Source organism: Prionailurus bengalensis, chromosome B1, assembly GCF_016509475.1.
Source record: "Prionailurus bengalensis isolate Pbe53 chromosome B1, Fcat_Pben_1.1_paternal_pri, whole genome shotgun sequence".
Taxonomy (NCBI): Eukaryota; Metazoa; Chordata; class Mammalia; order Carnivora; family Felidae; genus Prionailurus; species Prionailurus bengalensis.
Window position 1 is genome coordinate 186,408,498 of NC_057344.1, and position 23,397 is coordinate 186,431,894.

Sequence of the window (23,397 nt, forward strand, 5' to 3'; positions counted from 1 at the left end):
ATCTTGGGTTAATATTCTTAGAAGATGGGACTCTTTGGGGTCACAGCAGCACATTTTCCCATTCAAACTCCTCCTTGAGTAAACAATCAAACGCATCTTTGTTTTCCCCTGTTTTGATTTTGAGCTGACACATTACGGGAGATAATTCCTCCTGGCTTAAGCGGGAGTCTCTGCTTTCTTCCCTTGTAGAGTGATGGCTTCTTTAGACGGTGACATGTGCCAGAATGCTGACCCTGGAGAAATCAGAGCATGCAGGGGCCCTTTGGGGGATGGGAGGGAGCCTTTTATTTCAGTAGAAAAGTCTTCTTGGTCAACCTTTTTTTCTTCCCCAGTGACTGCAAAACAGAGCAACTTTGTGTACGCGCCCTGGTTTGATGCTCAGAACCTAAAACTTCCTTCAAAGATCTTGAGTGCTTTGAGATGTTTCTTTTCATGACTCTTTGAATAGCACGACTTTCCTGTCCCAACAGGGACACTGGGAAGAAGTGCAGGTCCAGCCTGTGGGAGCCCTCCCACATCTCCGTGACAGCAGCAACTCTGTTCTGAGCACCAGTGCATCTTGCTATCGGTTCTGTGAATCCTTGCGAGGGGTTTGGGAGGAAGGTGAGAGCACCCCACCCCCATCCCCCAGTTTATAGATGAGGAAATGTAGGCTCGACAAGTCCAGACAACTTGAGAGTTACTAAGGGGGGCGGGGGACGCTAAGGGGCAGGCGCAGAATCCTAATGGCCAAGATGAAGCAAACGTTCATCGTAACAGCAGCCTCCCAGATCTATTGAAGAGTGTTGTTTGCCTGTGGGCCTGGAAATGGGTTCCTTCGCAAGCGTGTGCTTTGAGATGATGAGGTCGGAGTAGGCTGCTGAGGGCCCCGTTTGCACAGCCAAAAACTATGTATGGAGTGAGCTTTGGCTGGGTGGGTTTTTTTTTTTTCTTTGTAAATAAGAAAACTGTCACTGTAGCAGAGGTCGTCATCTTGGCAGTTGCTATGAATAGGGGGTTCCTTGCTCAGCAAAGCGAGCTTCAGTCTGTTCCTATTAACACAGTTGCCGCCATAGACCAAAGCAGCAGAGTAGAAATTGCCATTAAATTTGCTATCAATCACACCGCTCAAGTATACTTGATGTTTCATCAAACTTTTTTTTTTTTTTAACATTCTTGTTTAACCTAGCACTTTCCCCTATGAAAGGTGTGGGTGTAAGGAGTCCAGAGCCTCGGACTTTTTAACACCTTGTCGAGCAGCCTGTTGTAAGTCTGGTCTCTGTCTCTTTCCCACTCACCCTCTCTTTTCCTTAGTGTTCTCCGGGAAATGCATAGGTCAAGGTTTTACTTCTCTGACTTTTACTTATTTTTTTTTTCCCTCCCGCTTTTAAATTGTCGTTTTGATATGTCAATCAACTGAGAAGTAAGTTTTCGGAGTTTTTGGTATACATCATTTCTACACTATGATGGAGGCTAACTTTTCCCTGGCTAGGTTATTGCAACACCGTACAGCTAACAAATTACCGAGATTGAGGATGGTGTGAGAGATTGTTCCTGGAAGGTTGCCCCTGCCCCCTTGTTGCTGATCTGAATCATTTAAGGACTTCGTTGGCAACATGTGGCTCCTCCCCTTTTTCTGCTCTCCCCAGCGTCTGGGCTAGTGCAAGGTTAGAAGGTTAACCTTAAGCTTTTTATCGCTTTCTTTTATTTTGCGTTGCTTTTCCTCTATCCTGTTAGGTTCAGTACACAAGGGCCTGCAAATTTAATCGACAAAAGACAGAAGAACAAAAGTATACAATTTTGTGAATATTTTACATGAATGGGAAAGTTCACAGATGAAGTGAGACTCAAAGAAGTCGTTGACTCGGGGCTTATATACCGTTTTAATAAAAGAAAGGACGTCTGGGCTTCAAGGGATGATAAACTGTGGGAAAGTGACTAGGAAATGTACGAGGAAACTAATGGGAAGCTAAGGGTTATTTTAGTAAGGTTTGTTTATGCAGACTCATCGGTGTCAGGGGCTGCTCTCTGGTGATGAGTCTCTTGCTTCTTCCTGGTATGGAAGAAGATGGAACACTTCACAAAGGGAAATTTATGCTCTGCATTTAGGCAGACATGGGGAGGACGGAAGGAAACTGTCTCTATCTATGGACTCTCAATTGCCTTCAGCTCAAAATATCCTTATGGCCAAGTGGAATATTTTGGAATGGCATATTCTGATCCCCTTCATATCCATCTTTTCTTACGTCAAGGAGAATGGTATGTAGTGGATCCTTTTTTTCCCCTCCCGTATAAAAGATCCAGGGCTGTTTCTTACAACTAGTATCCTGAAACCCTTCCTTGTGCATGAGTGTCGATCACTTGATCATTGAAAGCAAGAGTCCTTAACAGTAATTGTCATTGCCAAGTTATATATCATTTACTTTTTTAAAAATCTCCCTCCCATCACTTCTGGTAAGTTTAAAAAAAAAAAACTGTATTGCATCTAGAATGTAAACTTTTCTGACATATTTTATGGCATGTAGAGGGGAATTGAGACCTAGTGGCAGAGGTACTAAGCTAAGCTAGAGCTTAGGATACAGTGGGACTTGAAGAAAGCTGGAAAAATGACACCCCCTGCCCATGGGACTCTGCCTCGGTGAGAATTTCTGCCCCCAAAGGCAGAAAGGTTGGGGTGTGAGATCCACACTGCTCTCTCAACTTCCAGATCTTTGCCTTCACATAACTATCGGGATCTGTGGCCCTCACCTCTGTGCAGAGAGAATTTCCATGAGCGCCATGGTGCCCACACCAAGGACTGGCTTTGGAAGCACTCTTCTGCAGACATCGCTTATAATCGGGGGTTGAATTGTTCGTTGATGAAGGTGTGCCAGAATGTTCCAGCTATGTCCTCATCAAATCTCCCTCTCCTCTCTTCCCCATCACAATTTTACTGAACTTCCAGCCAGAAAGAGTGATTGCGATATATATGGGTCCTATGATACATTCCACTGTATTCATTCCCCTATTATCAGAGCTAAAATGTCACCCTTTCACATCAGCCCTGGCTAGATCTGAATATTGAAAAGAGGCTTCTCTTTAAACCTTTTTATGTTTTGCTGTTTAAGCTACCTCCTGCCCCAGAGACTTAGAGGAAATAATTTCTCAGTTTGGTTTTCCTTCCCAGTGTTAGCCTGTCTGCCACGCTTTCTCTGACATTTCCTTTCTATAGTGCTGCTGTTGCAAACTGATGGTCACAGAGTCCTTCTCAATAACACAGAGACAGAATGCTCTGCATAGCTGATAAATTATAAGCAGGAGCCACGTGTTAGCTTGATGGATTGTTATAGTGAGTGTGTGTGAGTCATGGGTGTTATTTTTGGTCAAAAGAATTGTGTGAACTTTTCTCCTCTATTTTGAGTGCTTTGATGAAATGTACTACTTTCTTTTCTTTTCTCTCTTTATTTCGCCCACCCCCCCCCCCTTTAAGGTATACGGCAAGGGATTAGGTACCATATCAGAACAGTCATGTTCTGGTTCCCAAAGTTACTGTTTTGGAGTTGAAGAGGCAGAAGGACTCAACAGACTGAACAGGAAAAAAGAAATGTGTTGACAGGAAACTCAGCCTGTGAAATGTAAAATTACACTCTCCCGGCTTTGAAGCAGGGTGCCTCCCCCACCTGGCCCTCCCAGAGAGGTCAGTTTCAAAGCTGGGGGAGATTCACTAGAACCTAGCTTGGGGGCGCCTGGGTGGCTCAGTCACTTGAGCTTCCGACTCTTGATTTCCGATCAGGTCACGATCCCAGGGTTGTGAGATTGAGCAGCGTCAGGCTCCATGGTGAGCACAGAGATTGCTTGAGACTTTCTTGCTCTCACTCTCGCTCTCTCTGTCTCTCTCCCTTCCTCCCCCTCTCCCTCTGCCCCTCTCCCCTGCTTTCTCTCTCTGTCTCTCTCTCTCTCAAAAATAAAAAAATAAATTAAAACTTAAAAACCTAGCTTGTAGGCTGTGTGCTCCTAATTCTGCAGCAACCATAGAAATGCCTGACTTCGCTTTAGTGGATTGCTTTTCGGCTGCCTACAGAGTCAATAACTGTCCCATCACCGGTTCTGCAAGTCACTGTTTGCTAAAGCAGCCCTGTCCTCTGCTTCATGTGGCACTGGAACCTCTGACGGGGGTACGGGGTCCCTGCCCTGTGCTGAGGAGAGCTCGTTAAGCTCAGTGCTTTCCAAAGTGAGGCCCAGGGACCATGCCAGGGGGCGGGATAAGCACAGAGGTGGAGAAAGTGTTCAGAAACTCTTAGGGCAATTTGCCAGCATGATTTTATGTCCGTTGAATCTAACGAACACTTGGGGTTTGATCCTTTCGTCTTAAGTTCATTTTTCTAGTAATCAATTATCGTACTTTACAAAAGTTCTGGTCTGGGTCGGGTTGGAGGCTGAGAGCAGGCTGTTCACCACTGACAGATGGACTTGTATCCCTGTAGCTGCTACGTCAGGCTTCCGAGTGAACACCAGGCCGCCCACCACCGGGGGCTCTCAAGCCACTGTTGATCCAAAAAGGAAAGGGGTTTTTTTTTGTTTTTTTTTTGTTTGTTTTGTTGTCTGGGATTTATTTATTTATTTATTTATTTATTTATTTATTTATTTATTTATTTATGGAGGGGTGGGGGTAGCCTTTTATTAAGTTTCCACTGGCACTTTTATTTTAATTTTAATTTTTAAAACTTTTAACGCCATTATAATTAACACGGACTGTGACATTAGTTTCGGGCGTACAGTGGTGATTCAACCATTCCATACATTACAACCTGTTCGTCGTGATAACAGTTGGCGTCCTGATCTCCCCCACCGGTCCTCTTACAAGCGTTTCTCTCCGAGAACCTCTTCCACCGCCTAAGAGGAGGCAGGTCCCGGGAAGGTGAATTTTGCTGTGTCTCCTGCAGAGCGGGTGTGAGACGCCACTTCCCCGCCCCTCCTCGGGCGGCTCCCCTGCCTGTGGCGGAGGGATCATGCTTGCTGAGCTAATGTCTGGAAGACGTTCTGGGGTTCCGTGGAGGGGAAGTGGGGGTGGCCCCCTCGGGGATAGCTTCGCTAAGGAAGGAGAGCTGCGGCCGGAGGGGAGGGGCGGGGAAAGGAAGGGCAACCACTGAATCATCACTTCACCGCCCGTCCCTGGGGTCAGCCTGCTCTTGTGGCCTTGAACTGCCCAGCAAAATGGAAATCTTTGGGGCACCTGGGTGGCTCAGTCGATTTAAGCATGCATCTTCAGCTCAGGTCATGAGCTCACGGTTGGTGAGTTCGAGCCCGGCGTCGGGCTCCGTGCTGACAGCTCAGAGCCTGGAGCCTGCTTCGGATTCTGTGTGTCCCTCTCTCCCTCTGTCCCTCCCCCAGTCGCTCTCACTCTTTCTCAAAACTAAACATTAAAGAAAAATTTTTTAATGGAGATCTTTGATGTAACGGGAGAGGGAGAGAGGGAAGCCAATGCCATTCCCCCCATCTGAGACTTCTCCCTTCCCACCCACAAGGCTCACACTTATTCTTTTTGCTCTTTTAGTCTTGATTTAAATGTGGCCCTTTCCTCAGACACAGTCTGTTCCGTCTGCGTACCTCATTTTTCTCCATAGCACTCATCATCCAACCCCTGGGTCCTTATGTATTTTATGGCAAGATAATATAATTAATTTAACATCATCTATTCAAATGTACGTTTGCAAGGGCAAGGGGTTTTGTCGCTCCTGCTCGCTGCTGTATCCCCAGAGTCCAAAACGGTGCGTGATGCATGCTAGGTGCTCAATAAATACTTGCCGTATAAGTAAATGGACGAACAGGGAACAGTGAAGGGGCAGGATCGCAAAGGGGCCAGTTGTGTCCAAGGTCGCATTCGGCCACGTCTATCCAACTGTCCGCCCAGCGGTTGAGTTGGAGCCACTGGCCAGGCACAGTCAAGGGGAGCTAACCACCCTTTAACCAGCACCTACTTTACCAAGCACTGTGGTAGGTGCCCTGTGTTCATTATTCAGCTTAGAGATCACATGAAGCATGTATGGTTAGCCGCATTTACAGACAGGGAAACCCCAGAGGTTGAAGAATTCCCACACGGCCACCCAGCCCGGTAAGTGGCAGAAGGTGCGATTCAGCTTAATCCATCCGGTTTCCACAAATTTCCCAGAATAGTCAATTGGCCGTAGTATCTCTTGTCTTTTTGCTTTTTTACCTGTAAGATGGGAATTAATTTTCCTGGTAAGAACAGCGAGCTGGGGAAATCAGAATGCAGTTAGTATAAAATACGAACTTTAAGGGGCGCCTGGGTGGCGCAGTCGGTTAAGCGTCTGACTTCAGCCAGGTCACGATCTTGCGGTTTGTGAGTTCGAGCCCCGCGTCAGGCTCTGGGCTGATGGCTCAGAGCCTGGAGCCTGTTTCCGATTCTGTGTCTCCCTCTCTCTCTGCCCCTGCCCCGTTCATGCTCTGTCTCTCTCTGTCCCAAAAATAAATAAACGTTGAAAAAAAAAATTTTTTTTTTTAAATAAAATACGAACTTTGCACGCATGCGGTTGAAAATTAGATGGCGTTGTTGGGTCACACGGACTTGGTTAAATCTAGCCAGTGGGGATGAGTCCAGTTTTCACGTAGGACTCTGTGCTTAGCACTGGCTTCAGTGTTGGTACGTATTGTTGTTATTCCAAATTCCCCCCTAGGCTGAGACCACAAACTCCAGACTCAGCATATTGTCTCTCATTTAGAAAATATTTATGGAGCACCTACTAGGTGCTCGGGGTAGATCCATCGAGAGGACCAAGTTCCCTGCCCTTCATGGAACGTCTATTTTTGTAGGGAGAAAGAGGCAGGAAATAAGTAGTCAGCAACAATCCATGAACTAAATTACATGGTGTGTTAAAAGGTAGCATGGGCTATGAATGAAAAAATTAGTGTAGGAGAGGGGGCTTGGAAGATCAGGGTGGAGGCAGGCAGGTTGCACTGTTAGATCGAGTGGTCCAGGTGGCTTTTGAACAAAGGCCTGAAGAAGGTGAGAGAGGGAGGGAACCAAGAGGTGTTCTGGAGGGAGAGCGTTCCCATCAGAGAGTACAGAGCAACAGTGCAGGGATGGGAGCATGCCTGATATGCTTGGGGAACAGCGAGGAGGGAAGCTTGGAGGGAGCTGAATTGGAGTGGGGGAGACCCTGAGGGTAGAGACAACCTGATACCCCAACAGATGGGACATGGGAGATGAGCTAGAGTGTGGGGTCAGGGGTGAGCCAAGCCAGGGTTTATTCTTCCTATTCTCTCACCTTCATTCCCTTTTTATAAAAGTATCTGTTGTAATTGAGTATTCTCAAAAGTATTCACACTTTTTTAAAGCAACCTTCCTTCCTTCCTTCCTTCCTTCCTTCCTTCCTTCCTTCCTCTTTCTTTCTTTCTTTCTTTCTTTCTTTCTTTCTTTCTTTCTTTCCTTCCCTCCTTCCTTCCCTTTTTCCTTTTCCCTTTTCCCTTTTCTCTCTCTGTCTCTCTCCCCCCACCCCACTTTCTTTCTTTTTTAAGTAGGCTCCATACCCAATGTGGGTCTTGAACTCCTGACCCTGAGATCAAGTTGCATGTACTGACTGAGCCAGCCAGACGCCCCTCCAAAGTATTAGCACTGAGCTGTTTGGAGATTTGGCCACTGCAGTTGTACTAGTCCCCTAATGTCTCTGGATGTGGGTTTCATCAGCTATAATATGAAAGGAATCTTCTAGATAATCTTTAGAAGCCCCTGTACGACTATTGCTGAGTGATTCCTTTCCAGGAGTCATGTTCTCATTGCTTGCTTCTTTCCCTCCTTACTTTATTCATTTACTCATCGTGAGTACTTAAAACATTTGCTGGAACACGAGCCCTCCCTGGATGCTGAGGAAGTGGAGAACAAAGTCTCTCGTTCAAAATAGCCTGAGGTCTCCTTACTGAGCTTAGGTAAGAAGCTCTAAGCAAGGCGAGATTCAGAGCAAGTTGCAACCAGCAAAATACAAACCGTGCTGTAGGACGAGCAGCCACGTGACGGCATCTCCAGGTTCGGGCCACCCGTGAAAGGGGGGTGGGCCCGGTAAGAGGTGCTCACGTGCTCCGGGAAAGCAGGCAGGCAGTGATGGTGTGACAGGAAGCTGGCTTGAGAGTGGGAGGCTGGTGAATGGAGAGCCATCCACATGGGCCAGAGGGATTTGAGTCTGAGCTGGAGACACATCCTAGGGAAGGGGTGACATCCTCATGCTGGTACTGCAGGACTAGAAGAGGAGAATAAGGAGGTGAGAAAACCAGCCCAGGAGACTGGTGGATTGCCTCTGGGCCCCGATTCCGGCAGTGGTCGCTCACCCCTCGTCCCCTCTCTGGCTGCCTCATTTTGTGACTGAAATTCTAGACCCTGAGGTAGCACAGAAAAGCTCTTTCAACCAGTTCTCTTTGAAGGGGAAGAAAACTACCTAAACAAGGAAATAAAGCTTTTCCTGTATCGTTGGCTCAACATTTAGAACTGACCTCTATGGCCATTGCAAGATTTTTAGTGCAGAGCCCTTAAAATCGTTTTCTAAAAAGTCGAATGTGGCAGACTCCCCCTGTTGCTTGTCTGTGAAGCTCTCCTGGAGACGGAGCACGTCCCCGCACCGAGGTTCACGGCCAACGTCGTTTGCCTCCATGCAGCTGTAGAGGCGTGATTTGCACACTTGCTACATTCGTGTATGCGTTTACTCTAATGGGCTTTGTGTGGTTGTGCTGGGCCTGGACGCCAGCCTCAGTGAGCCTCGCAGAGCCCCACTTTTTATCCACTCCTGCGTTTCTGAACGTATTTCATAATATGTTGATATTTCCAGGCTAATCTTGCACAGCTACTGAGAGATTCTCAGGACCGAAATACACATCTGGGAGAAGAAATTAAAGAACTTCAGCAAAGGCTTGCAGAAGTCCAGGGTGACAATAAGGTACCGTGAATATTTAAAGGGAAAAAGCTTTGCCATGTAATTGTGCACTAGAGGTTTATGTAGAGCACATCAGAAAAATGTAATGCAGCATTTGCTGAAAAATTTGTTATAGATTTTTACATTTGCAATGAAAATTCACAGTTTAGCGTTTCTTATCTTTATTACATTGCCTTTGTGTGTGCACGCACGCGTATGTGCGTGCTTCTGGGTTGCTCTAAAATATTGCCACAACCCATTATAGAAGTTTCATTATGTTCAGCTTGGTGGTGAATAACATTGCGGTTGAGGGCAAAATAAAACCCCAAACGCTATACTTTCCCCCTTCTATACAAATAATGGATTTGTGGCTCAGATGATTTGGAATTATTCACATTCAGTTTTGAATTTTAAGTAGTCATCCTACTAATTATGTTCACATAACCAATTTATTTTATTGCTAAATTTGGCAATTTGTATGGAACATTGCTCAAAATCCGCTGCGTGGTATTAATCAAACTCCCCTGTTGGCAACGTTAATTATAAAATATGAACTCATAAACTCCAAACTGAATGTGTGCGCTCTCTCTCCCAGCTGAAGCTATGAACAAAAGTACAATTGAGAGAAAGGAAGAGAAACTATCAAAGTTTAATTCTGTCCCCCCAAATAATTTTCTGTTTGGCCACGATAGATTGATGTTCAGCCCCTTGCCAGAAGCAGCTCTCCTGATAGAGATGGCCACTGGAGTTTCACGCAAGAAAACTGCATGGCAGGGAGGAGGTCCTTTCTTGGGAAATGCCTTTTAAATGTTACCAAATTTCCTTGACAAATGGTGGTGGCATTCACTGTTTCTGGGAGCTGTTGGTTATTGGAAGGCGCCATTTTGAAAGACGCTGGCTCATTAAAAAAAAAAAAAAAAAATGCACGAAGTGTCTTGAGTTTTCCAGAGACTTCTTCGTAACAAAACAGAGAGGGTTTTATGCTCCTGCTGGCTTGAGAGGCTCAGTCTGAGGGCCAAGTGGGAAGTCTTCCTCTGTAGCGTCTTCTCCACTTAACCTGCCTTTAAGTGTTGTTTGAAACCTCTTGGATATAACGTGTGTATTTGAAAAATTAGGCTTTATTATTCTGGGTCATGAAATTGGGGGTGGGAGAGAATGCCTAAAGAAGGGTTCTAATTAACACTGGGCAAGCTAATCAGATCTCTGGTGTGGCTTTATTCACCACTAAAAGGATTTAAGTTCTGTAACCTAGGTGTTTGGTCCATAATTAAGGGCCAGACCTTCTTAGTCACTTCCTTAAGTGGTAACAGGAGGACAAGGTTTTCTAGAGAATAAAATGAGATGTGTTTATGAGTTTCCTTTAAACCCATGAAAATACTACAGGAATTTTGGAGACATAATAAATCCACGGAATACTAAAACATTTTGAAGATGGTATTTTTGGATTTATAGCCCTTCCTGATTGATCTTTTTTTCTTTCTTTCTTTCCCCCGCCCTTACATTAGCTACCCCCACCCCCCAACGTTCCTAAATATACCTTCTGCTTCTTGTTTTGGTCGCTTTTAATTCTGTCACCTTTGAGACACGTGGTATTTTAGGGATCGATGTTTGCAACTGGTATTTCAAGGGAAAAGAGGGTGCGTGTGAACGTGACCGTGTATGCATGCACGTGTGAGTAGGTGCAGGACTCAGCGCGGGGATGTGCGTGCATGTGCACCACTAAGCACGGGTCCGGGCCTCCTTTTGCATTGGCACAGTCTGAACTTCGTGATTTGTTTGCGCCCTGGGTCTTTATTCCAGTAGCTGGACACATTGATCAGACTTTGTTTTCTTGCTCAAGGTTTGGAATCTAGTGACTCCTATTCATGGCCTATGAAGTAATTCGCCCGCCAAAAGGTACAGGAAAGAGGTCATAATGTTCAGCAGACCCCCTGTCTCAGTATCCAGCCTCTCCTCCTCAGAAAAACACCAGCTTCAGTGAGCCCCAGAGGTTCCATTTATTCTCATTTGCATCTAAAGGTATAGGGCTGATTTGTTTCAGATCCCCGTGAATCGTAGCCACCCTCCCCCCACCCCCACCCCCAGTTGTCAACACAAAAGCCGGATTACTCATTCGATCATGACACCAGGCATCTTGGGAAACTCAGAGGCCCCTGTTCCTAGGTGTGTGGTGTAGAATGGTTAGCCCTTCATTTATTTTTTTCTAATTCATCGTGTCGCTGGCTGCTCCAACCTTTCCATTGCCTTCCAAATCCAGTCCAACCTCCTTGCCATGGCAGGCTAGGCCCTCCTGTATTTGGCCCCTACTGATTTCTCCAGCCACATCTCTCGCCACTGGTCACCTCATGCTTCAGCTCAGCAGCACTAATTTCAGCCCCTTGGTTGAGCTATACTGCCTTGTGCCTCAGGGCCTTTGCACCTGCTGTTTGCTCTGTCTGGGACTCTCTTCCCTTTTACTCTGCTCACAAACTCCTGCTCATCGTTTAAGTCTTAGGTCAAATGGAGCCTTCTTCAACTCTTAGGGGCCCACACTGCTCTGCTCTTTCCCCTCTGCTTACACTTGTGTGGCACCCTCACCCCCAAGAGTAAGCTCTTTGCACGCTGAATTCCTGACTGGTATACTGCAGTATTGCTAAGAATTGGAGCCCTTAGTTCCTGATACGTGAACATTATTTAATAAGTCTTTATTGAAGACATGGAGTGGAACAAATGAATGAGTGAAGGAATAAAACAAATGAAAAGGAGAGCAAAAACGTTCAAGGAAGAGGAAAAGGGAGATGAAAAGGAAAAAGCATACAAGAAAATACGCAGACTGAGAAAACAAGCCCTGGTCGTCATCAGTAACTCTGTTTGTGGGGTGAGAATAGTTTAGAAATTTGGAGAAAAGCAAACCGCTTCATCCAAGTAAAAGCAAAAGCGAACCAAACCCCAGGTATGAGACCTTGGGAAGCCCTTGTGGAGAGAGCAGAGGGTCTGAGGCTGAGCCATGGTGGGCTCAGGGTGAGATTCCGGCTCAGAGGTTGGCTCAAGCCTGTCAAAATCAAGAGCACTCAATAACTGCTGTTGTTGGGCTCCTGACTCCTCCCCCCGCCCCCTCGTTCCAAACAGAAGCGCCGATGGCATCATTTTATGAGCAACTGTTAAAGTACAGGATTTTTATCTCCAAGTTGCCATTTTAACTGATGACCCTTATCCGTATTTTGGGAAGCCCAGATTCTAGATGTTAAGTACATTTAAGAAACAAGGTGATAGGAAATTACTTGCCTTGGATATTTTAAGGTAGACTAATTTTTCCATTTGTTCAGCTAGAGCCTTGTAACCCTATGTGCCATAAAGCATTTTCAAACAGCCTCTTGAAAGATTTGTTGCCACCCTGGCTTATAAGCAGCTTAGCCCTCCCATGGGGTGGAGAGGGTGGGGGTTTCCGTGATAGGGTGGGGGGGGGGTGTCCCATGATCAAATACCACCTGCCATCTCTCTGAACTGTGCCCAAGAATTTCTCGGGGCTCCTGGAGGGATGCAAACCCCTCATCCGAGCTTGAAGAGAGGTGTGAAAAGGGAAGCCTAGTGGACACCCTCCGTTTCCCTGATAATTCTAGTTCTGAAAGGTTAATGAGGAAAGAGGAGGCACGTGGGGAAGCAAGGACTCACACTTTTACAGATCACCCTGGGAAAAGCTTTTCATGGGTGGTAGATTGCCCTGGGCTCTCAGTGAGTCCGTCTGTGAGGCATAAGGACCAATGATGAGGAAAGACCCAGATGAGGCTGGCGCCTACAGTCTCAAAAAGCAGCCCGCTGAGAGAGAACCGTAGCTTTCCTTCTTACCTCAGAGGTCTGCCTGCTCCGAATCTTCTGGCCACTAAGAAAAGAGTGGATTCAGGCAGAGGGGACTGGGAGGAAGAAGGGGTTCTCTGAGAAATTTAAGGAGTGGTAAGAGGCAGTCAAGAAAACTAGCAGAGCGCATTTGGATCCGATAGCCAGAGGTCAGCTGGTAGACCAGCTCTTTAAAGGAGGAAGCCGGGCTGATAGTGCCTTGCCAACTTCCATGACAAACAAGGAGGCCACCGAAGTGAAGGCACTGACCTGGGAGTTGGAAAGATGGGCACTCCTGGAGAGGCCAGCTGCAGCCTTGCCCCTGTCAAGTGGCATCAGGAAATACAGTCCAAGGGGTCCAACTTTGGAAATCAGGAGGCCCCAGGTTTATATTCTGGGTCCACCAGTTACTGTTTAATGGGCACGAGCAAGTTGGCTTTCTCTCCTGGCCTCAGTTGCCTCATCTGGAAAATGGGAGTAACCACACCTCTCCTAGATTTGTTGTTAGGTTTTATCGGGTATTCATGAGTGCATGGTTGAGGAATGGCTACATCCCGCTTAATGCTCTAGCAGCCGTGGATACATCCAGGAATAAGAAAGACAAGGTGCTCATTCTCAAAGAGCGTATATTCTAGTTGGGGAGACACACGGTAAGAAAACAAAATATGTAAGATCATCAGACAGTGGTTAGTGCTGGGAAGAAAGCAGGACAATGAGATTTAACGTGTGTGCGTGTATGCACGTGTTTGTAAGGATGTGGCACCCAGTAAGTGTTCCATAAAGGGTTAAGTGTTGCTGGTATTTTGGCGTGACCTGGGGCCAGATTGGCTTACAGTCTTTTTGTGCAGGTATGCCACCAGGAAGCTCAAGGTCTTTCTTTCTGTTGATCAACTGTTTCCAGCGTGCTGGGTACGTGCCTCCCAATAGAGACAGAAACTGTGGTAAAGAGCGTGGCACCTGAAGGATGGATCCCCCAAACTCAGCACTCCTTGTGGCCACCCCAGACTTTGCCAGCACCAAGCATTGCTGCTTTGGTACAGAGCTTCTGGAAGCTTCCTTGCATTTTGTGTGCCCCTTGCAGGGTAACCACCTAACAGAATGTGCCAGGAACAGGAACTCAGGTTCCCATTGAGAACTTGGTTTTCTTGTCCACTTGGTTTTATTTTTCTTCATTTTACAGATTTTGGCACTTGGGTGCAGAAGAACAGTCACAAAATGCAAGTATTCAAAAGCAAGGAAGTTCAGGTGGACAGCTGCTCCCAGCGGTGTTCCACGTCCACATTTCCTGGGCCCCCGCTGGCCACTTTAAACGTAGCTGTTTGTCATATTGCGTAGACACGAGGTTTTGCCCTTAATAATGAGCTTTATGTTACACCAGCTGACGGTCTTTAAGCACCTCTGTTTTATCTGGCGTTGGCACCATAAAACGATGGAGCCCTTCTGTGAACATACCTCTATTGACGTGGGACTTGTGGATGGATTCGGAGCGCAAACCAATTAAGTCAAAGCCATGAGCCAATAAAGACAGACCAATGAGCATGCAGGTGACTAATTAAAGTATACTTTGTTTCAAAAAAAAAGATAACAACAAATGAGTGCTCAGCTGTGGCTGTTTGTAATGGTCCAGGATGAGGAATCAGAGAGCTCTTTGTAAACAGTTCCTCTTTATGCTTCAGAGGAGCAGAGAGATGTCCTAGTCTGTAGGAAACCCAAATGAAGAGAGCGCACTAATGAAAAGCTCTTACCTTGGGGCATTATAGAAATTAATTACAAAGAATTAAAATGAAGGATAAGAGCCCCTCACCTGCTTCAGCCCCAGCGTATCCTGCTCTAACTGGGATCTTGATTGTGAACTAGAGGCAACGCTCAGTTCAGCCAGCAGCTGATTCCCTAATGTTCAGGATTCCCTAATGTTTTGCTGTCAGATGAATTGGACACATTTGGTCTCAGAGACTGTATTTGAGTCCATGCTGCCTTATTTAAGCGTGTAGCTTGGGTGGCCCATGAGACCGGTGGTTTTGAACAGTCATCCCATAGACCATGTGCTTGTAGTTACTTTTTAGTAGAGAGCAGGCTCTGAAAGCGATCTCATTTTTCAGCCCACCGTATCCAAACTACACTAAACTACCAAGAAATTGAAGCAGCCTTAAAACTGCTCGGTGGGACCCTATAAAGACTGCGGCTCCGCGGTCAATGTGTACCGAACTGTCCGAAGGTGATTCGGGGGCTTCCTCACTGTGTGATCTTGGGCCAGTCGCTTGAGTTCTCTGTGTCACCGTTATTCTCATCGGTACAGTGGAGATGTCAGCAGTACAGTGGATGGTTCGGTTCAAATCATTTCACCACATCGTTATTGAGGACCCAACCACGTGCTCTCTGGATAGGGCAGGAAATAGTGAGTCCCTGCCTTCACAGGGCTTCCACTCTAGTAAGGGATGAACAGTAACCAAATAAATAAATACATTGTATTTCACAGATCCGGAGATGCAGTTTTTCACATTCAAACATCTCTGACCTACAGTCAGTGGTATCATGTTGTTACGATTGCCGATTTTTATTCTTTTTAGAGACACGTCATGGTGGGTCTTCAACGTTGATGGAGTTTTATATTTGATGAAGCACAGCATGAGATGTCGGAGGGTGTTTTAGTGCCTCAGGAGAAAATTACTCAGAGCACTGTGGAGTGCAGCCCGGGCAGACGGGTTGGTGGAGTGGGCGGGGGGGGGGGGGGGGGGGGGGGGGGGGGGGGGGAGAGCACCGTTTATATCGGGTGGTCAGGGAAGGCGTATCTGTTCATGTGCCCTTTGCCCTGAAGCTGAAGGGCGTGTGGTGGGAGGTGGTCAGGTAACCGAGGGACGAGGTGCAGAACCCCGAGGCAGGAACAAGCTTGGGATGATAAAGTCGTGGCAGGGAGGCCATTGGACCTCTTAGGAGAATCACATATGAAAACTTATACAAACGGTTAACACAGAACTCACTCCGTCGGGGGAATGCTGTGCAATGGCTGTCATAGTCGTCGTGGAGAGAGCCAGCACCGCATAAACTCCAGAACCCTAGACTGCCAGTCAGGGTCGACCTCCCAGCCCTGCCATTGACAAGGTTGGCAACGTGGGCAGGTCGCTTCACCTTCTCTGAAGATGGGGATATCACAGTACCTCCCCGGGTGCTTGTTGGAATTACCTGGGTTCATGTGTGTAAGCACCTAGGCCACGCCTCCAGCAGTGGTATCCATGGAAGCCTTCACAGAGGGGAGTGACCTTTGATCTGAAACCTGAAAGAGTTGAAAGAAATGGGTTCTGGACATACCAAGAGGATGTGCAAAGGCCCAGAGGCAGGCACAAGCCTGTGTGTCTGAGGCATTGAAAGGAAGCCGGCCAGGCCAGAGAACAGAGAAAACGCAAGCGGCTGGAGATGGAATCAGGAGGCAGATGGGAGCAGCTCACGTCCTCGTGTTGTGCCTCATCAGCCCCGCTGAAAACTTGGGCATTGATGCCAGTGCAATGAAAAGCCACTGACGATATGCGTAAGAAGAGCTTCTAGCACGTTTTTGGGTGCTCAAGTTGGGTGCTGGTTAACTGGGAGAGGCTGATATACATAGACCCCAAAGAGCTCTTTTGCCTCTTCTGCCTCGTGTGGATACAGCAAGAAGATGGTTGTCTGTGAATGAGGAAGCAGGCTCCCACCAGAAACTAAATCCTCTAGAGCCTTGAGCTTGGACTTCCTAGCCTCCAGAACGATGAGAAATGCATTTCTGTTGTTCAGAAGCCACCCAGACGATGGCATCCTATTATAGCATCCCAAACAGACCAAGGCAGGAATTGGTACCAAGAAGTAGGAAGTTGCTATAACAAATACCTAGAAATGTGGACGTGAATTTGGAACTGTGTAATTGGTAGGGCTGGGAGAGTTCGAAGGTGCGTGTTAGATAAAACCTACGTTGCTGTGAATGGACCATCACGGGCGATTCTGGTGAGGGCTCAGGAAGAAAAGAGGCGAGCTGCAGAGAAAGCCTACATCTTCTTGGAGAAAACCGAAGTAATCCTGAGCAGAATATCGGTGGAAATGTAGACAGTGAAGGTCATGGATGATGTATGGGAAACTGGGGGCGGGGGGAGGGCCTTCTTTGTTATGAAGTAGCCAAGAACTTGGCTGAACTGTGTTCGAATCCATTGTTTTATGAAAGGTAGAACTTGCGAGCAATGAAATTTGATATTTAGCTGAGGAGATCTCTAAGCAAAGTGTTGGAGACACGGCTTGGTTCCTCCTGATTGCTTATCAATTACAAGAAGAGAGAAATGATTTGAAGATGGAATTGTTAAGCAAAAAGGAACCAGAACTTAAGGATATGGATAGTCCTCAGGCTATCTGTATTGCAAAAAAAAAAAAAAAAAAAAAAAAAAAATCATCAAGCGTGTGGCCAGGTGACCATTTGATAAGGAGATATGTCCTGATCAACCGTCTCAGACAGAAGCCAGGTGCTGTTTTTCACGACAGTGGAAGAATGCCCGTGAAGGCACATCTGAGGTCACCAAGTCTGCCTGGTGTGCATGGGCCTGGAGGTCACGGCAGCCTACACCTGGTTATAGAGGATGGGGCCTCCCAGAACTGCAAGGCCAGCAGAGAGCCACTGTGGGGCTGTCCTGCCAAGTCATGGGGTCACAGAAGTGACATTGCCATCCCAGTGAGTCCAAAGGCAGAGCATCAAGCCAGAGAGGATTATCCTTGAGCCTTAAGGTTTAACATTGCTCTGTTAGGTCACCTGGGACCTGTCACCTCTTTCTTCTTTCCTAGTTCTCCTTTTTGGAATGGGAATGTCTATCCTGTGCCTGTCCCTCCTTTGTATGGTGGAAGCACATAGCTTGTCTGGTTTCATGGGTTCAGAGCTGGAGGAGTTTACCTCAGGTCAAATCATACCTAGAGTCTCACCCATATCTGATTTAGACGCTATTTCAGTGAGGCTTTGGACTTTAGAGTTCATGCCAGAATGGGTTAAGACTTTGGGGGCTGTTGACATGGAATGAATGTATTATGTATGTGAGAAGACTGTGAATTTTAAGGGGTCAGGGGTGGAATATTGTGTCCCCTCCCCCTCCTAAATTTATGTGTTGAGATTCTAACCCCCAACGGGATGGTATTGGGAGGTGGGGCCTTTGCAACATTATTGGGTCATGAGGGTGGAGCCCTCATGCCTGGGATCAGTGTCCTTATAAAAGAGGCCCCAGCAGCTCTGTCTTCGCCACCACCATGTGAGGACACAGCAAGAAGATGGCTCTCTGGGAACCAGGAAGCAGACACCAAGCCTGCCACCACCTTGATCTAGGACTCGTGGTCTCTAGAACCGCAAGAAATCAATGTTTGTTGCTTATAAGCCACCAGTGCATGGCAGTCTGTTACAGCAGCCTGGATGCCCTAAGACAATCCCCATTTCCAAAAGGACGGATGTCCCCTGGGGCCCAGCAAGGGCTGGGTGACTTTCCCAGGATGCATGACAGGCAATAGAGCATCAGGGTCTGAACATGTGACACCCGGGGAACAGCAGCCACTCCTGCCTCTGGCTTCCTCTTCCTGTCTCGTGGGGAAAACGGATTCGGGCAAGTGGAAGCCAGGTGAGGAGAGGATATGGCGGGCCATGACGGCAGAAGCCTGAGAGGAGATGGTAGAAAGGAGTGAGTCATTCCGACTGGGGGAAGGAGGACCAGAGTTTGCAGGGGCCCTCGGCGGAGGAATCGACTCAGGGGGCAGGGTGGGGGAAGGGCACCCAAGAGTCATTTAGCCGCATGGTTTTGTGGCCACATCCCCCAGCCACATCCCAGCTGCAGCCGTTCCTCGTCCATAAGCTGACGACTCACACCCGTAATTCATTCATAAACGTTTATTTCCATCTAAATCAGCAAATGAATACATCCATTGGTGGCAGGCAAGTGCCTCGCGGGGCAATGATCCACTTCTGCGGCTGGCGCAGGGAGGCTGGCCGCGGAGTTTTGCCCGCCCTGTTTGGGGGAATTAAGTGCCCGGAGCAGTTGTAGCAATAGCCATTTCCAAGGTGGGAAATCAACATCATCGCCTGCAGTCTGCAGATAAGGTTGGCCCTGGAGCCCTGCTTCCTCCAGCTTGAAGGGAAGATTGGACTTCCGCAGCGGGCGAGTGTGGGGGGAAACTCACGTGGAGGACGACAATGATGACACTCGTAACAATAATCGTAATAGCAGCTAACACTTCCTGCACACTTCTGTTGTTCCGGGGGCTGTGCTAAGGATCACAGAGAAACCCATCTTCTCTTAGGATTACGTTCTGAAGTCAGCATGTGAGCGGTAAAAACTTGTGTCTAGCCACAGGTCCCCTCCCATCCCCCCCGCGATGGTCCCTGAAATTGTCCATCAAGTTCAGGGCACATGGCATCATTTATGTTCCCGAACACGGCATGATGCATTCGTATGAACAATGCGATCGTGCCTGAATGTGTTACCAGCCACGCCCCCACACCCCTCTGTCCGGGGCATTGAACGCAGGAAGTGGGTAGTCACCCAACTTAAAAAACCTTCTCTCTCTCTCACCCTCTCTTCCTCCTCTTTTTTTTTTCTTTCCCTCATCTTTTCGCCAAGCACGTATGCTTGAGCCCCTAAGTGAAATGTTCACTTAGAGCAACCCCATTCCTTCTCACTGCATGCTTACAGCAACCCTCCAAGGAAGCTATACCATTACCCTTGTGTTGTTTCAGTGCAAGATACTGCAGCCCAGGGAAGTTCCGGCGTGTGCCAAGGTTGCACAGCTAGCAGACTGTGGAGCCAGGACACAGACCCCAGCCAAGACAGGCTCCAGAGCCTGCGAGGCTGGTGCCCTGGAAGGCGGGTCAACTCTGCCTTCGGCATCCCTGTCGCAACCCCCTCCTTGGCCCCTTGCACTTGACTTGACTTGCACTTGACTTGACTTGCACTTGGGCTGCTTGCACTTGAATTTCAGACCAACTAATGATCCAGCTATTACCAGTTTGGACCTCACTTTAAAAAAAAAAAACACAAATGTTTCAACCAGTCCAGCCCTGCAATTTAATAGACAATATTGTATGCATATTAAACACCAAATGATTGTTAACATATTTATTGAGGCTTAACAGGCATCCGGCATATAAAAGATGACTCTCTTATATGGCTGTCAGACCTCAATAAACATGTTTAATAATTAATTGGCATTAAGCAAACATAATTGCGTGATTCTAAATTAGGTGTTCAGTGAAGCGTACTTCGAATGGAAAACCACCGTAGTGTTTTATTACTTAAAGTTCAGGCTGTCAGTCTGGCTTTTCACAGATCAAGAGAAGTGCCCTCCGTTCAAAGCCGGGTCAAAGGCCGCCTGTTGCCTCATGCCAAAAAAAGGCACAAGCCTTCTTGCTCCTAGACCCTTTGCTCCGAGAAATGTTTCTCATTTGGTTAGCTGTTTGTCTTTCTGTATGCCCTCTTGGGGTTCCAAAAGTTCTGAACCGAGAAGCTGTGTGATGTAAAAGATGGTTTCACGTGTCAGCTTTCAGCTGAGTTAACCAGTTCTGCCGTAAACTCCTGCTTCCCCTAATACAGACGATTCTCATTATTTGCTGTAGTTCTGCTTTCTAAGTTCTCTACGAACAGTGAATTAGCAAATACTGAATCATCGCTCCTAGGAGAAGCCCAAGACCAGGTTCCTTGGAGCCTCTGGCCACAACGTTTTTATCAATTAACACCTAACTTTGCTTTATGTGTGATTCTGGTTAAAGCCACCTTATTTAGTTTATAGTGTTGGTTCTGTGACATTGAACTCAGGGCCTGTCGTGCTGTAACTCATGCCCGACACATATTCTCTGTAAGGCACCTCACAGCCTATCTGGGAACACTAGATAGCACTTCAGCACTAGGTATTTTACGTAGCAAAACACCAACAAAAAACACGAAAGGATGAACAGCCATGGCACTAAATAGACCACGAAAGGGGTATTTATTCACGGTACCAGAACTGAAATAAGGCAACACGCGTTGCCCTGTTCTACCTCAACTGGGAATGCGCCTGTTGGATGATTCACACTTTTTTGCACCTCTGTACTTCTCTGCACATGTCTGCCCATGATGCAAAAGCACCATGCATGTTGATTTTGAGATTACAGACACATTGGCAGTAGGCAAATTCACAAATACAGAATCCTCCAGTAATGAGGATCAACCGGAAGCGGGTTCCATTAAGCACAGCCATCTGGATACCTACGTGCCATACGTCCTCCGCCAGCTCTGTGTGCAGACTTCCTGGAACATTGTCTGCTCAGTATCAGTGATGCTTTGGCTCGTAGTAGGTGCACAATTAATGTCTGTCACATTCAATTGAGTGGTTTTCAAATAAGGACCCCAAACAGATGTCACCTGAAAATGCTCTTTGCGGGGCACCTGGGTGGCTCAGTGGATTCAGCGTCCGACTTCGGCTCAGGTCATGATCTCATGGTTCATGGGTTGAAGCCCCATGCTGGGCTTTGCACTGACAGTGCAGAGCCTGCTTTGGATTCTCTGTCTCCCTCTCTCTCTGCCCCTCCCCTGCTTATGTTCTCTCTCTGAAAAATAAATGAACATTAAAAACAAAAAAGACAATGCTCTTTGCTTTTCTTTGGGCATCATTACTTTCAGCGTTCACTGCTGGTATAATCTTGTTTCGGTCTTGTTAATATTCTACCTTGGCTTTTAACTTTCTATCTCTCACCTGCCCCCAAATCCTTTAGAGACTTGAAAACCCATTTCTTTACCAGCAGCGAAGCCCTTAAGATCCGTGCTGGAACAAGGAAGAGCATGCCCCAAGCAGACCCTAATGGCTGGGTTGTGAAAACCTGTCTCCAGGATCTCATCGGTCTACGAAGCCCATCCACTCACACCCTACAGGGAGGTGGGGGAGTCAGGCTGACAACCTTTTCAGAGGAAGCATCAGGAAGAAGTGCCATAACTTCAAAAATTCGCTCTAATGGCAACCTGTATGGCACTGAGATAGGCACTTAAGGGATGTTCTGGCACCGTGGGATCATCCTGGGGTCACAGTTCCCATCGCGGCTCTACCGGAAGGTTTGCGGCTGTGCGTAGAGCTAGGTTCCAGAGTCTGGGGCAGCTCTAGATGCTCCAGGGACCCTTTGGAAAGAGACGTTTTGAAGACTGGAATTTTATCTGTAGGGATTTTTAAAGAAAAGCCCGTTATGAAAGTTGTGTGTGCTTACTTGAAAAGTTGGAAAACAGAGATCCAAACAGAGACCATGCAAGCTTCACCATTACCTAAACGTGCACATTTAAAAATGTTGATGTATTTGGTCATTTTTTTCTTTTGTGCCTGGGTTCTTAGTGTAATTTCAATTATGCTGCAAATGGAAGTTAGTCGTCTGCTTTTGGTTCCCCGCTTAGCATGCTATCGTAAGCATGTTCTGCGTTATTACACAGTTCATCACCCTTGTGTCAAACAGCTGCAAACTAGCCCATTGATTGATTGCTAGCCATTCCACTCTTGTTAGACTCTGTTTCTCATTTTTAGCTCTTTCTGTGAAGGACAGTGCCATCTACTTTTTCTCTTTTCCTAGGGCATGTCTGGGATTGCTGTTAGCCCAGGTTTTCAGAAGCAGGGTTACTGGGTCATTAGTGGGGGCATTCTTAAGGCCCTTGATGATGTAGCCTCAGTGTTCAGAGCATGGGAGTATGCCCGACTCACCAGACCCTTCTTAACCTTGTGTTACCATTTTTTAATCTTTGATCTCTGACCCAGAGTTTTTTCCTCACTGTGGCAGTGCTGTAAAGGACGTTCACCTTCAAATGCCCAGGACTGTGTTCCTGTTAGACTTATACTGTGTACGCATGCACATGCATGTGTGTACAAAGTATAATATATATTATATTTGGTTTTTTAAATTCATGATACTGTCAAGAAGTTTCTTTGTCTTGTGCCCTTCCTTAGTATATCTTGAAAAGTCTTACCTTCCAAAATTTTCTGCCCATTATGCTTGAGTATTTGTTTGGATCTATTCATTTTAACACACATACACCCATTCTGTCTCTCTCTCTCCTTTCCTTTGCTACCAATGGAAAATGCAGCTCTTGAGAATGACAATTGCCAAACAGAGGCTCGGAGACGAAGAAATTGGCGTGCGACACTTCGCAGCTCATGAGCGTGAAGACTTGGTTCAGCAGCTGGAGAGAGCCAAGGAGCAGGTTATTGCTAACATCTGTCACGAGTGGGGGATGAGTGTGTACGGTCGGACTCTGTCCCCTGTTCCTCAGAGAGGGTGACGTGCCTGGGATGCTAGTCAGAGGCGGAAGAGGGTGTAATGTGTGCTTTTACTTCCTCTGTGCTCTGCGAGTTCCAAGCCTCCCTCTTGGGGTCCGGGCTTCCTGCACGTGTGCCCTCCTACTTTGGATGCCATTGTTCTGAACGAAAGAAACGCACCCACACACACACACACACACACACACACACACACTCCGTATAGACAGGGACAAAACGTGACCCCCTGACCTTAATCTGCAAGTTGCCTGAAATGCCGAGCGATGCTTTTCAGGTAGAATCTCAAAGGGTACAGAGCCCTATTTAGGGAACGAGGAAGAGAGCCTAGACTTCCCTTCCTTCTTTTGCTCATTGGTTTCGAAGAACAGGACAAGATTTCTGCGTCTCGAGAAGCTTGAAAAAGTGTGCGTGTGTAAGACACCCGCTGCCCTTCTCAGCGTCT

The 23,397-nt window shown here is 47.1% G+C and overlaps 1 protein-coding gene across 4 annotated transcripts in view; it reads left to right on the forward strand.

Moving 5' to 3' along the window:
• CCDC149 (coiled-coil domain containing 149) overlaps positions 1–23,397 on the forward strand; it is a 96,416-nt gene that overhangs the window by 43,779 nt on the left and 29,240 nt on the right. For all 4 annotated transcript variants that reach the window (XM_043572863.1, XM_043572862.1, XM_043572865.1 and 1 more), the window contains exons 4-5: positions 8,793–8,900; positions 22,766–22,882. In XM_043572863.1, the coding sequence (XP_043428798.1) occupies positions 8,793–8,900; positions 22,766–22,882 (225 nt within the window). The remainder of the gene's footprint in view (positions 1–8,792; positions 8,901–22,765; positions 22,883–23,397) is intronic.